This window comes from Teleopsis dalmanni, chromosome 2, assembly GCF_002237135.1.
Source record: "Teleopsis dalmanni isolate 2A chromosome 2, ASM223713v2, whole genome shotgun sequence".
NCBI classification, from domain to species: Eukaryota; Metazoa; Arthropoda; class Insecta; order Diptera; family Diopsidae; genus Teleopsis; species Teleopsis dalmanni.
The window spans coordinates 19,536,391-19,550,707 of NC_051847.1; the positions used below are offsets into that span (position 1 = coordinate 19,536,391).

Genomic DNA, 14,317 nt, shown 5'->3' on the forward strand with positions numbered 1-14,317 from the left:
TTTTATGATTTTAAGCACAAATACGAGTGAACTAACATTGAAAGTGTATCTCTTTTACTCTTAAATGGAAGTACAAAATTTAAAAAAAGATATCCAAAAATTATATTAAAAGTTCTGTTAAAGAAAATATCGCCGTCAGATATTAAGTATCTAAAAATGTTAAGAATTTTGTAATTGAAATGTATGAAATTTTATATTAATTTTTGTTACATCGGTACTCCTACCATTGCGCCCACTTCAGAAAAATGAAACTGTAATGAAGTGTCGATCTGAAATAACATAGCTTTTTGTAGAATTGTGATTCCTGAACTTGGGCCTACCTACTGCTAGAGTCAATGTTTATTGTTTACATTTTCGTTTAATATTTAGATAATTAATTCTTTTGAGCAGTTTGTTGCTTAACTAAACAGTTATAAATAAGTAAATATTAAATTAAAGCTAATTTTAGAAATAAATATTTTTATTTATTTTTAAATATTCTTTTTTTTGAATATAAGTTGTAATTTAACGTCAAATATTCCAGACGAAAGTGACTATTATTTTTAATAGCAAACTTGTTATATTTCATAAAGAGGTTTTTTCGAACAGTAGTGAAATACAACAACAAAAATTTATTTTTTTATATTATTTTAATTAATTGAATTTTTGGCTGACCATACAGCTGTTTCGAGTATTGCCAAATACCCATCATCAGTGGTCTTGGAAATAATTTCTTGTATTTAATTATTCGTAAATAATATATTTTGAGGACGCCAAGTACGCAGGAATGCAGGAAAATAATTATTTACGATAATTAAATACAAGAATTCATTTCCAAGACCACTGATGATGGGGTATTTGGCAATACTCGAAACAGCTGTATGGTCAGCCAAAAATTCAATTAATTAAAATAATATAAAAAAATAAATTTTTGTTGTTATATTTCACTACTGTTCGAAAAAACCTCTTTTTTTTTTTTTAAATAGTAACATAAGTATAAGAAAATGTGCATAAAGTTTGTCACAGTAATTCCATGCAGAGAAGAGCGCATGTTAGAGCATATTCTTGACCGGTACGATGAAATGAACTAATCTAGCTTATAATATTGGAATATTGTTGGAATAATCGATATAAATTAATAATGTTCACGTATTTTATATGTGCGATCCGTTCTGGACATGATCTGCCACATATATTAATCTTTGTTTGTTGCCTAGCTTATTAATCAATCATACAATAGAAAAGGACATGCAATTGGCTTAAAACTGAGTTCCATGTAAATCACATTTCTCTTTCTAGTTTTAAGAGTACCGCGCTTTCGTTAGAAAAATAGTACATAGTCATTGAAAAAAGACCAACATTTATTTAAGCGGCGAAGTTTCATTACAATCTTAACACTAAAACGGATAAATTAGATAAAAAAATACATTTTTTTTAAATCTTCCTACATCTACCTTTTATATCATTTGATGCAACCATAATCCACAGTCTTAAGTTAAACCTTTCCAGAACTCCGTATTAGATCACTTGATGGAAACAAGGTCTTATGTGTGCACAGGTCATGGACTCAGAATATCTGAATATCTGTTAAAAGAATAAAATATCATAACCAAATTACCTTACGAAAAGTGAATGGATGATTCGCTTAATGGATTGTATTCAATAGGTTCACATATCTGGATTATATTTAATAGGATCTACCTTGAAAGCAAAAAAATGTATAATCTATTATCTAATTAATTGATGATACTTTTATTATTTGGTACACCGATAAATATTACAGAATAGATGAGTAATAAAATAATAAAAATTATACGAATATGGAATAGAAATCCAAAAAGAATTAAAGTCTTACTGTAAGTCGTTGCACTTTAGTGGATGCAACAGGAAGTGTAACCAGAGAATGCAACAAAGAGCACCTTTTGTGTTGTATAAGTTGGTTTTTCAATATTGTCTGCATAAATTTTATGGATTTAATAAAAGTGTTAAAAAAATAATTTACAAAGTTTTGCCTTAAGACAGAAGCCAAGCGGATAGAGATATTTTTACTTTTACGCTGCAGCACAGACGCATCGGAGGATAATAAAAAGTGAGAGCAGTAAACCAACACCGATAGCACCGATGGCACCGGTGGTAAAGTGAGCAGTTACTTTATGTAAATGAATAAAAGGACATTAAGAAGAAAAATTTATGTTTTTTTGTTGTTTTGTAAGAGGGAAAAACTTTTGAAATAAGATAGAACATTAGTTTGTTGTCCTCTTTTACAACTTTCCATGTAGAACGTCCTTAATGAGTGTGCTAAGGGTTTGCCGTTTCACCCGCTAAAAAATTGAAAAACATCAAGAAATATTCTTACAATTTATTACAAAATTTTATATCGAAGAATATTATATAGAAACTTTGCAACAATATTTTAAAAGAATATTTTTTGCTCACAAGAATTGTATGACTTAATGCCATAAATATTTTTAAATTAATATTAGAACATTTTAAAATAGTTCCACAAATAAGGTGTTATACGAAAACTTATAGCATTAGCTTAATAATAAAAGAAAATATGATTCTGTATATATTATTTTTAAAAAAAAATAATAAAATTAAAAAGAAAAAAGTTGATGTTAACCTATTTTATTCAGTTTTAAAAACTGGTAAAAACATTTAAAACGCTGTTAGCCAAAGACCGATACAAGTTAATACGTCACTTTAACCGAGTTAGGTCTTCTTTCATAAAAATTATGTTTTTTTTCAAGTTGTTTGAATTTAATATAGTTTATTGATTTATCAGATCATTGATTTATCAAATTAACCGAGTTTTTTAATCCTCCTATGTCATACATTTGGCTATGTGACCATAGATTAGATTAGACTTTAAAACGGATTGGGCACTTGTCTCTACGTCACTGCATCCTTTGATGATTATTGTGATATACCCACTTTAGTTCCATAAACGAGTAGCAATTAATAATGCCATTATGTCCTTTGGAGAGATGTTGCCTAATTCCGTTATAAATGAATAGGCAGTGGATAAATACCGAAGTCTGAGTCTGGCGAGACTATCATAGTTCTGCTGTTTTCTCTTTTTCGCAACAAAGTCTGCAGCTATCGTCTCTAGTAATATCTAGGTTTGATAGATGATTTTTAACTCCGCAATGCACAGTGAGAAACCCTGTGACAAGTCGGATACCACTTCTGTTCAGCATAAGTAGCTCCCTAATGGCTTTTAACCGACACGGCATGGATTCTTTTGCTTGTCTGCAGGCAATTGTATAAAAGGCCGTCCCTTTTCTAGTTAGTTCATCTGCTTTACGTGACGATTAGCCAAGGTTATTGTTAATCCGTAAATACATTCGCTTTTCTTTTACTTCAATTAAAGATCGTAAATATAAAAAGCCGATCATTCTTGTACTGATATTTCAAACTGAACTTTTGTTTTGTTGCGAAGTATTTGAGATATGTCGTTATTTTGATAAAAATGTCATTATTAATGTTGTACCAAAATCCAATTTTGTTGAAGTTAAATGCTTTCATTAGAATTCTCTCACATTTTTTGATGATTATTAAATGGTATGTTATTAGCCATGTGGTGAAAATTATTGCAAACAATGTTAGTATTGTTAAGTATGACTCTTTATAGTTATTGAAAACAACAATGCATCCTGATGTTTATAGTTTTCAAAATAAAAAAGGATTTTAGTTTGTCTTTCAGTAAATCGCATATTTCTGAATGTCAACTGTTTTTACTCCTTCTATTAACGTTCCTCCCTATTTTTACTTCTGTACGAATAATCGAATGCATTGTTTTTCATAAGGTTGAACGGTTCCACTGATTATTTACGGCAGAGCTAATTCAGTTTTAAGAGACTAGGGTTTTTACATTAACCAATAATGTTCCCATAACATGTATCTTAGCAATTTCAATGCTAAATATATGTGTGAATACGAAAATGCTATCACTCTAAATAAATTCCGGTTGTTTATAAGCTATTTTATACTTAAAGATTAAAATGGTCTGTAAATAAATTGGATGGAGATTTTATAGAACTGTATTAAAAATAAATTCTTTACTAACATATGTTTTAAAATCCATAGTTATATACCAGTATATATAGAATTCCTCAATACTGCTTTCCATATTTTCTTGATACTTCTTATTAATATTTTTTCATTTATCACAATATTCCAAAGGTGACCGTTGCTGTTCTTGTCCTTATATTCTCAGTAAAATAAATTTAAAGAGAAATTATTTTTTTGCCGGAGACAATAAGACCAAACTGAATAACCGTGTAGCCTTTGGTCATTGTGCTCTAACGTCCAAAGAAATTTTTAGCGTAGATAGTGCAATCATAAATAAAAGTCTTTCTACCAGAAAAAGACATAACATAGAAAGAGTGTCATTCAACAGTAGCGTTGTCTGCTCGTAAAAAATGGCACGCTTATTGCGCACTTCTCACCGTAATACGCTTCAGCGGAGCAAAACGAAGGATTCATAAAAAAGTTTAAAATTAAATAAAAAATAACCTATTGTCCAAAAAGTTAAGGAACATAAATTGAATAAAAAATTATAAAAAAATTTATACGCAAACCCTCCATTTTTGCGGTGTTAAGGTTCACAGTTGAGTGCGCACTGAGTAACCTCATCGTGTTACATTAAACAGCGCTTTTTCTTCCCATGGCTGGTTTTCGAAAAAATTGGTCTCTTATTTACTCCTGTCTACTGCAGAAATGTCCACGAATTTAAATAATTTAAATTGTTGGCGAGTGGCGTGCTTCGAAATCTATAGATCCGGTCTGCATTTATTCAGAATGATTCCCTTCATTGCCTGCCTAAATTGCGTAATTACTTTTTACATGTATTGGTCCCTTTGGAACCAAAGAGAAAAAACAAACAATAACCATTAATGTTAAAAGTTTTTCTTTTAATTTCTGAAATTATTGATACTCTTCTACTTATTCCCAGCCGATGTAGCTACGTCATTGGTCTGCATTGTTTATTGGTTTTCCCTTATTTAAGCAAACAAAAAGTTGGTGGGCACCGATTGGAACTTGTTAAGCGTTTAATTGATTACTCTGCTTATGTTGTTGCTACTTTTATGGCACTCACTTCTGTTCCTGGCATTTTTGTGTGTTTTTGATTGATTAATTAATTGAATATTAAAGACAAAATGACCATGAATAAACTGTTAAAGCTTTAATATTTTGACTTATTTTTATACAAGTTGGGCAAAGACAAGACCCATTAAAAGTACATGAATATAGTATAAGAAATATATAAAGGGAACTGTTATGATTGTTCCCTTCATATAACAACGAATAATGAGTTTCGTTGCTAAACTTAAATATTTTAATTAAAATTGTATTGTACTTTACACTACTATTTTTTAAATCTATAACAAAAAATAAAAACACAACACATTATAACATTATATTGTCTCCGGTACTTGTAGAACCATAACATTTATTGTGTAATATTTCCTTTTTCACCAAAATACGGGGTGATTAAAAGTAGATTCATGTTATATTCTTGAGTGTAATAAATATCACTGATTTTTGTTTTATTAAGTAATCCTATCTTCCCATAGTAATTAAATAAATAGATAAAACCGGTTTTACTATATATTGTTATGTTAAAATTGTAAAATCTGAAACACAATTTTGGATAAGAGGGCTATGTAACAATGAAAATTATAGTTGGTTAGGTAAGGTTGTGTTGTACCGGCGATCCCTGGTGGATTCACTTAGTCCTATTGGCCTATTGTGTTACGGTATATGTAGAAAAAATTCGGGGTTTTAAACCACCTAGAACCTTTGGCGAAGCCTTAAATGATATTTAGTTTTAGGTCTTGCAATTGATCAATTTTCTCATTAAAGCGGGCTCCTAAAGTGTTGAGTCGCCGCCGTGCATGAGCTGGGTAAAAATATAATAGATGAGACGTATTCTCATCGTCATCCCCACAGCTGCGACAGGGTTGATTCTAAGGGAGACCCAATCTTCTAGCATGGTTCCATATTTAAACAATTATAGTAACTTACTGTATTTTACTGGGGTAATCTACCAAGGCTATCACAATCGAAATCTATTATAAGGACTTTCAACCTAAAACAGTTCTAGATTTGCATGGAATTAAATAAGAAAAATTTAAGAATAATTACAGTAATTCTGACAAGGCACTGTGGGTACTTATTTTAATTAAACTTGTAAGTTTAGTAGTGAAGAAGACCTCAAAATGCATACTACGAGTTTGCTCATCAGTGATACAAAAGTGAAAGAAGTACCTCTACTCAGTGAAGTAGGTTTTAATTTATTCAAGATATATAGATGAATCGATTTTCTAACCATCTCAAGTTTTTCTTTATTATCGTTTCTTTACTCTCTTTAGATTTAGATATTGATTTTCTTTTGAGCGGAAGAATCTTAAAACTGCACTTGGTTTAAAGTAATTGTAAATATAATATGGAAAATATTCTTGTTTTGGTAAATAACGTTCCTGATAATTTGTTTGGATTTCTCAATATCTGCATAAAAATATTTATAATAATCTTAGCAAATTAAAAATAATATTGAAAAATAAATTTGATTTTTAAAATTGTCAATATCAATTTTCCAAATTTTTTTATTAATGTATCTAATATAAAAAATTCTCTTTTTAGAAATTAAAAATAATGTTAATGTATAACAAAATATATTCTTTTAAAAAAATTATTCAAATATTTTAACTATCAAAAACAAAAAAAAAATTTTTGAAAGGTTTAATATGTATAACCCTAATGTTAATAATAATAAGCAAACATAAATATGTCACTCTACTTCTTATTTAGTTTTCAAAATTCCGATCACATACAAAACCATCCTAAATGCAATCAGAGATCTTTTGTAACAATTTTTTAATATTGTTTGCTGTTGTAAGAAAGCAAATTAATGTATAAATAAAAATTCAATCAGTTTCGAATAATAATAAAAAGTAATTCGAAGCATGTTTCATAAAATAACAATAATAAACGGAAATAAAGGGAAATAAACGGAAATAAACACATACTCAAAACACAAACGCACATGCTAAAATATTTACGTATACGAATACCATATCAGGACATGCATCGTGTAAGTATGTTAAAAGCCACTCTCATGGTTTAGAATGTCCATAGGACTACGAGTACGTATATATTCATACGTGTACATACTAGATTATTTATTGGACATTTATGTTGTGGTACGTTCGAATGTATCACGTGAAATGGGTTGCTAGTAGTTGAATCCGTATGCGGTGTTTACTTACGTCAAAAATATTTAAGGAATATAATATTTGTGTCTATATAAGGTGTGACGTTGGTTATACTAGTGGCAACTTTTTTAAAGTCGGCTAGCACAGGAGTTTTTAACAAATTTTTCTTAAAAATGAATATTAAAATATATTAGTAGATAAATATAGAATGTTATTAAATTTTTTTGGGAGGAGGTAAAATATTAAAATTAATAGAAGACAAATTGATATTTGAAGTTCTACAAATATTAAATATTTGTCAATAATGTTAAGATCTTAGGAGCTTAGCACAAGAAATAACTTGCTAAAAGAGTATATAATAGAAAACCAGTCGAAACAGCTCCTTGAGTATTATGTGCTCCTACAGTTACTTGCAGCTCGGAATATGGTAAGCTTTTACTGGGTTCCGGGTCACAGGAGAGTTTTGGGGAATGAACAAGCTGATGAGATAGCCAGAACTGCATCAAAAACTGCTTTCACAGGCCCTGAACCCTTTTGTGGGTTAAATTGGGGCAGTAAAAAACAAATTATCAAGGAGAGGGAGAATCATATTAGACAAAGCAAAGCACTGATAAAACTGTACTTCCACAAAAACATTCTTAAATTCTCCAAATATAATTTGAGGATGATAACGAGATCATTATAGGTCATTATGGGGTGAAATACCACCATTATAAACTAGGATCATCTGCTAACTGTCCAGCTTTAATAACGCACAGAAGAAACTTGTTTCATATGGAATTTCTGTAAGCAGAACAGATTAAGTGTTCTTCTATAGATTTAGTCCTAAACTTTGTTTACAAAGCTTTAAAGGGCTTTGTGTAATCAATAGTGAAATTGCTGCAATGGACTTTTACGTCAAAACTTTAATGTATAGAAAAATAATGTAATGTATATAATTGCCATTAAATATATCTATAACGAATCTACTAATTTTAATTATTATTATTTTAATTTTATTTATATTTTATTTCAAAAATTATTACAATTATAACTATTCAATTTTACTTAAATTTTTTTTACTTTTTATAATTTTTAATATATTTTGATTTATTTTATTTATTAATTAATTACCTGAAATTTATTTAAAGTACCATAATTTTTTAAAGCTTCTTTATATTCATATGAAACAACAAACAGACAAACTTGGTATTTATTTTAATGAATGAATTTTTTTTCATTAATTTCGTTTATAGAAAATAATAGCATCAACAAAAACCATGTGCCAACTGTGGACCCTTTGTACTAAAGTTTAAGTATTTTTTCTAAATTTTCCCAAAATAAAAATAAAAAAATCGTTTCATTCATATCCTTGCATTTGTATTTTCCTTCGGTTCACATGCCATATATATTCCAAGAGGCAACACGAAATCAATATGCAAGTAGCGTCTGCTCTGAATGTAAATGTACATATATCTTTTTGTGTTCCTATCTGTGCCTCAATATAGCCGGCCTAATTGAGAAACAATTTCTGCATGTGAGCCACATCTTCACACATATTATTGGATTTCTTTCATTTATGCCACTTACAGTAGCATCGAGTTTCATGTTGGTTTCAGTTCTTTTTAATGCCGTACATGGTTTTAACGTTTCAAATTTATTTGAGCTTTCCGAGAGATGCCAACTCAATTTCAATAGATTGCTATTTGGCCAAGTATACACATATAATGAAATGGTAGAAGGACTACTGTGCTAACTTAGAACACGACATGCAACAAATGTGTAACAAATTTTATTGCCAATTGACTTAGGACCAACTAATTACCTTTCATAAGGGAACGTCAGTAGTTGTACTAATTTATTGGGAATATAAAGTTAAATTCATATGTTCGACATAGAGAGCTACGCAACACTAATGTTAAAAGCAATCATATAATGGCAGTGAATGTTTATTAAACAATATGTACATCAGAAATATTGCACAAATATATTATATATTATATCTCAATAGAACATGTTAGATAAACGGCCATATAATTTATAGCTAATGAAGCAGTATGCAAAATACATATTACATTCAAAGTAAATTTGAGTGAGTTATATATAAAGTTATTTAAGACAAGTTTTCAGTATAAATAACTATGCCAACCTGTACAGTTAGAGGCATTAAAATTTAGAATGCGTTAAGAAGAATACATCTGCCAAAACAATTTTAATATCAAAGTGCTCCGGTTATGAAAGTAAAATAGTTTTTGATTATAATTAGATTTAATTTATGTAAGAACCATATTTTACATTCCAAAATATTTATTTTTAAAGGACAGCTAGTATAGCGATTTGAGTAGGTCTATTGTACAATCGTCAAACATATACTATTATATCTGACGTAGATCCAAGTTTCATTTGGAACTGATACGAGTTAGAGTTAGAAATTTTATATTAAAAATACAATAATAACTTAAATAAAATGATAAATACAAAAGCATTTATAATCTGTTACGATATAACATCAAATGAAAAGGATACGTGCAGAAACTAGTGGCAACAGTTGCTATTAACTATGAAGTCTCTATGAGGAAAACGGAAAGGGATGTCTAGACTGTGCATATACACTTGCAACATGTATCATTAGAAGACTGAAACAAACGTTGGCATGTTAACATGTTCCATAATAAGTAATATCCTTTTTTCTATGCATACTTAATGGTATAGTAAATGATTACATATGAAAGTGTGATGTTGAGGAGTTATTACATCATTGGTATGTAAAATGTTATGAACACAAGCTTAATTTAATACGAGAAGTATTTTTATTAATATTATCACAATTTTTATTTTTTGGCACTTAAAATAAACAAAGAACAAATATATACTATTAATACTATAGAAAAGTTTCGAACAGTAATGAGCAATAACAACAGAAATTATTTTTATATTATTTTTATTAATTAAATTTTTCTAATTCCATTTTCGTATTTCTTTAAGTTTTTACCTAAAACTAAAACCTTTAATAAATTTTAAAGCTCTGTGAAAGACGTATTCAATATATATTTCATTTGAATAATATCATTTGTTTTTGCTGGTCGTTATGTGTAAGGATTTAACTTAATTAGAGCAAATATGGAAACACGTGTTTGAAGAAAATTATATAAAACATCTATGGTACATACTCACGCATCCTGTTATGTCGCGTTCGGTTGTTTGCATACACAACATCCTTTTCATTTTTTGCGTTGTTGCTGGCGTTGTTGCTGACGTTGTTGCTACGATTTTACGACAAAGTCAAAACTCCGTAAAATGGTTTAATTCACTCCGGCACTTTTGGGTGATATGTACACTAAGCATGCATATAATTTAGCTTATTTATTCTGTTTGTGCAGAGGTTTTTCTCCTTATGAAAAAAGAATAAAGAAAATATTTTAACGCAATTCACCACATATAAACGCCCGCAAGGACTGACTTTAAACAACACTTCCTTTAAGTACGTTTTCTTTGCTTATTTCTTATCCAAAGTTGTTGTGATATTTTTAGCAGAATTTTGCGGTTTCGAAGACTCCGCGTAGTGTTCCCAAATCTGCACCGAAGGGGGTGAAAAAATGTATATTACGACACTAAAGCACAAATGAAGTTGTTGCAGAATGCGCTCACGAAACGTTTTATTGCATAATTTCAGTTGTCGCTGGGGGAGTACCGCTTGTATGTGGCTGGTGGCTGGAGTTGTGGATTGAGTGGAGCTTAGTTCTTCTCTAATGCATATGCGTTCCAGGTGTAATGGTAAGTAAGTGAACCAGACTTTTAGGATGCTTATATGCTTGCGTGTAAACGTGCACTTGTCTGCGGAAGGAGAACGTGAGATTTTGTGCCGTTAATTATGAACTGGGTGGCGTTCTACAACGATTGGGCGGAAGTGCATAAACAATTTAATTTGTCGGAAAGTTTTCTTTCCACTTTATTTATCTGTGTAATATCGTACAAATAAAAGGTAATGAAGCTGCATATTTAAAACTTTATATGACTGCAAGCGAAATGGTTAATGAGGAAGTTCATACCAGCAATTGCTTTCATGTGTACTTAAGCATTTAACTAAACTATTCTATTTGTGTGTGCACGAAATATTTTTAAGCTTATAGACTTCATATCCGAAAGGAAGGAAAGTTACTTTTCACAATTTAAAATATTTATGTATTTTTAAAAAGTTACTAAGTTAATTTATTTCTCTCAGTGATCATGCCATGCAACTTATGAAGTAATGTTAAGTTTGGAAACATTTATTTAAAACCAAAAGTTTATGAAATATAGCTTGCTTGTTTCATATAAAATATTTAAAATGATTTGAACAACTAAAATTTTTAAGTTTTGGTAGACACGCCCACTAATATCATCTCTTGTAATGAAAAAAAATCCTTTAGATTTTTGTAGATCTCAGGTTGAAAAGTAAACTTGTTTGAAGTAGTGGATCTATTATATATGTTATCATTTTTAATAAAAAGGAATCAGAAAACATTTATATTTATTGGAAAACATAAATTTTATACAGAAATATGCAATTTTTAACATACTTCAATGTAAACGAATCCCTTAAAGCAATGGATTTATATTTGGGACATATAACATTTATTGAGAAAAATATGCAATTCTTCATATATACCATCTATCAGTAATCTAATCACTTTTAATAAAAATGAATCAGTTGGATCCAATAAATCGAAAATTAAACCTTTTACAAAATTAAAGCTTCTACCTAGAAATATTGTATTATATATTAAGAACGGTTAGATGATCAGTAAAAGTAGAAGAGATTGTACAATATTTTAGGTATCCATTAAAAATTATGCTTGATTCTAGATTTCTTTAACAAGGTTAATTTCATGAATAAAATCTTTACATGGGTTAGAGCGGGCTTCTTTTTAGTTCTGGTTTATGATTAACAAAACAATATATTTAAAATTCAATGATTAGTAAATGATCAGGTTAAATGCTCAGTAAAAGTAGAAGAGATTGTACAATATTTTAGGTATCCATTAAAAATTATGTTTGATTCTAGATTCCTTTGACAAGGTTAATTTCATGAATATTTTTCTTTACATAGGTACGAGAAGACTTATTTTTAGTTCCGGTTTATGATTAAGAAAACAATATATTTTAAATTCAATGATCAGTATATGATCAGGTTAAATGATCAGTAAAAGTAGAAGAGATTGTACAATATTACAGATAACCATTGAAAATTATGGTTGATTCTAGATTCCTTTGACAAGGTTAATTTCATGAATATTTTTCTTTACATAGGTAAGAGCAGGGTTCTTTTTAGTTCTGGTTTATGATTAAGAAAACAATATATTTCAAATTCAATAAAAATTTTTATTTACAATAAAAAATTGAAATGTAACTGAAAATAATTTCTTGATTAATACTGAACAATTTAAGTACTAATAATCATTAAAGTCATATATTATTCTTATTAACAAAATCACAAGTTTACACTTCAACTCATTTACGATATTTGAAAATATTAGAGAATATTAATAGTTTTAGTAAAAATTACTTATTGTTCACTTCTAGTGTGAAAAGTCACTCTCGGTAATCAACAATGTATTTATTTTTGTATTATTTTCTCTATTTTTGGATTCATCAACTTTAACGTCGTCATAAAATTTGTTTTATTATTTTGACAAGTAGTCAAAATTTGCTGTGCACAACATGCCCCAGACTATAAGTGCGTGCCACGATGAAATCTTCATTGTGGAAGATTGTGAAGTGCAACAATTAAGGTAATTTGCGTAGCTACTTTTCCAAAGTTAGAACGTTTTATTGTGCGCGTCAGCTTCCACGATTTTGTGAACTTTAGAGCAGCAGAATTTAAATATTCCACTTTCGACATCATAGTTGGCACAAGTCACGTAGTTTAGTGATTTTTTTCTCCACACTTTTACTCGTTTTATTATTCTGACATTGTAAAACAATGAAGGCGCAAATCACTGTTGTGTACTAAAACTTCAGCATCATATCACTGTTGATATCGCCGACAAGGCTGCCATCGCGAAATAATGTGCAGCTTGTTGAACCATCGCCATTTTCCAACATATCACATAGCGCCATAATATAGGTTTGCGCCATTTGCAGTGTCTCGAATTTTGACAATTTTTGATCTATGGCGGGCGTTGGCACGACTTCACGCAAGCGGTCGAACGCCTCGTTTAGGCCATTCATGCGTTTCCGTTCACGTGCATTTGCGGCCTGTCGGCGGCGTTTGATTACACTTGGACTAGGTGGATTCATAATGTTTGCATCTGACTTTGTGGTTGTGATTTTGCGTGTGCGTTTATTGGATTTGCTCTTGGTTGGGGGAGTGCATTGCGGTGTTATAGAGGAAGTTTGCAAAGTTTTGGTTGTTGTTGAATTGCTATGAGCTGGATAATTGATGTCGCTGCTGTTGTTGCTGTCTAATGGCCGCTGTTGCATTTGATATATGAAATCATCATAAATATTATTAGTCTGTCGACTGTTATCTGAGGCCGAGGCTGCTGCTGTCGAGTGATATGAATTTAACGTCCAATTATCTAATATTAAGCAGTCCGCACTAATTACCTCTTGGGCACTGTCAGCACTAACCACGGACAGTTGATAAGTAGGACTACCTAAATACTGTGAACTATCTTCCTCTGAAGTGTAGGCGAAATCAGTAAGTGAGTTTGATGCTGTATGAGGTTGATAATTATATTCGTGCTTTAGTTCAAAAAAAGTTCTGCCCGTTAAGCTCATAGTTTTATTTTGTTTCAACTATTATTAATATTATTTTACTTGTGAACGGTCTGAAATGCTATGAGCAACTGTGAACCGAAATGCTTTTTGGTGCTATTGTCGTCGGCGGAATCTCGCTTATTAAAATCGTTGTTATTGTTGTTGTTTATTTTTAAATTAAATAGTACCAAATGTTGACCAACTGGCACGTGAACTGCACGAGACATCATATATCATCCCTCTTGTAAAAGGGGAATCCTAAATTATTCTTTAAACTTTTTTTTTGTTTAAATTATTTTTTTTTTCTAATAACACAAACCAAGAAGTAAACAGAAAATGCCACAAAAAGTACTAGAACATGGTACAAAAATGTGTGTAAACTTATGTGCAGACAATTT

The 14,317-nt window shown here is 30.0% G+C and overlaps 1 protein-coding gene across 1 annotated transcript; it reads right to left on the reverse strand.

Moving 5' to 3' along the window:
• Positions 1-13,166: 13,166 nt before the first annotated feature.
• LOC119674053 (neurogenin-1) lies at positions 13,167-13,940 on the reverse strand. Its single transcript, XM_038085175.1, has one exon. The coding sequence runs from the start codon at positions 13,938-13,940 to the stop codon at positions 13,167-13,169; it is 774 nt and encodes a 257-aa protein (XP_037941103.1).
• Between the last annotated feature and the right edge of the window lie 377 nt (positions 13,941-14,317).

Excerpts from the sequence above, each read along its gene's own strand:
- LOC119674053 (XM_038085175.1), bottom strand. The coding sequence starts at position 13,940 with ATGAGCTTAACGGGCAGAACTTTTTTTGAACTAAAGCACGAATATAAT.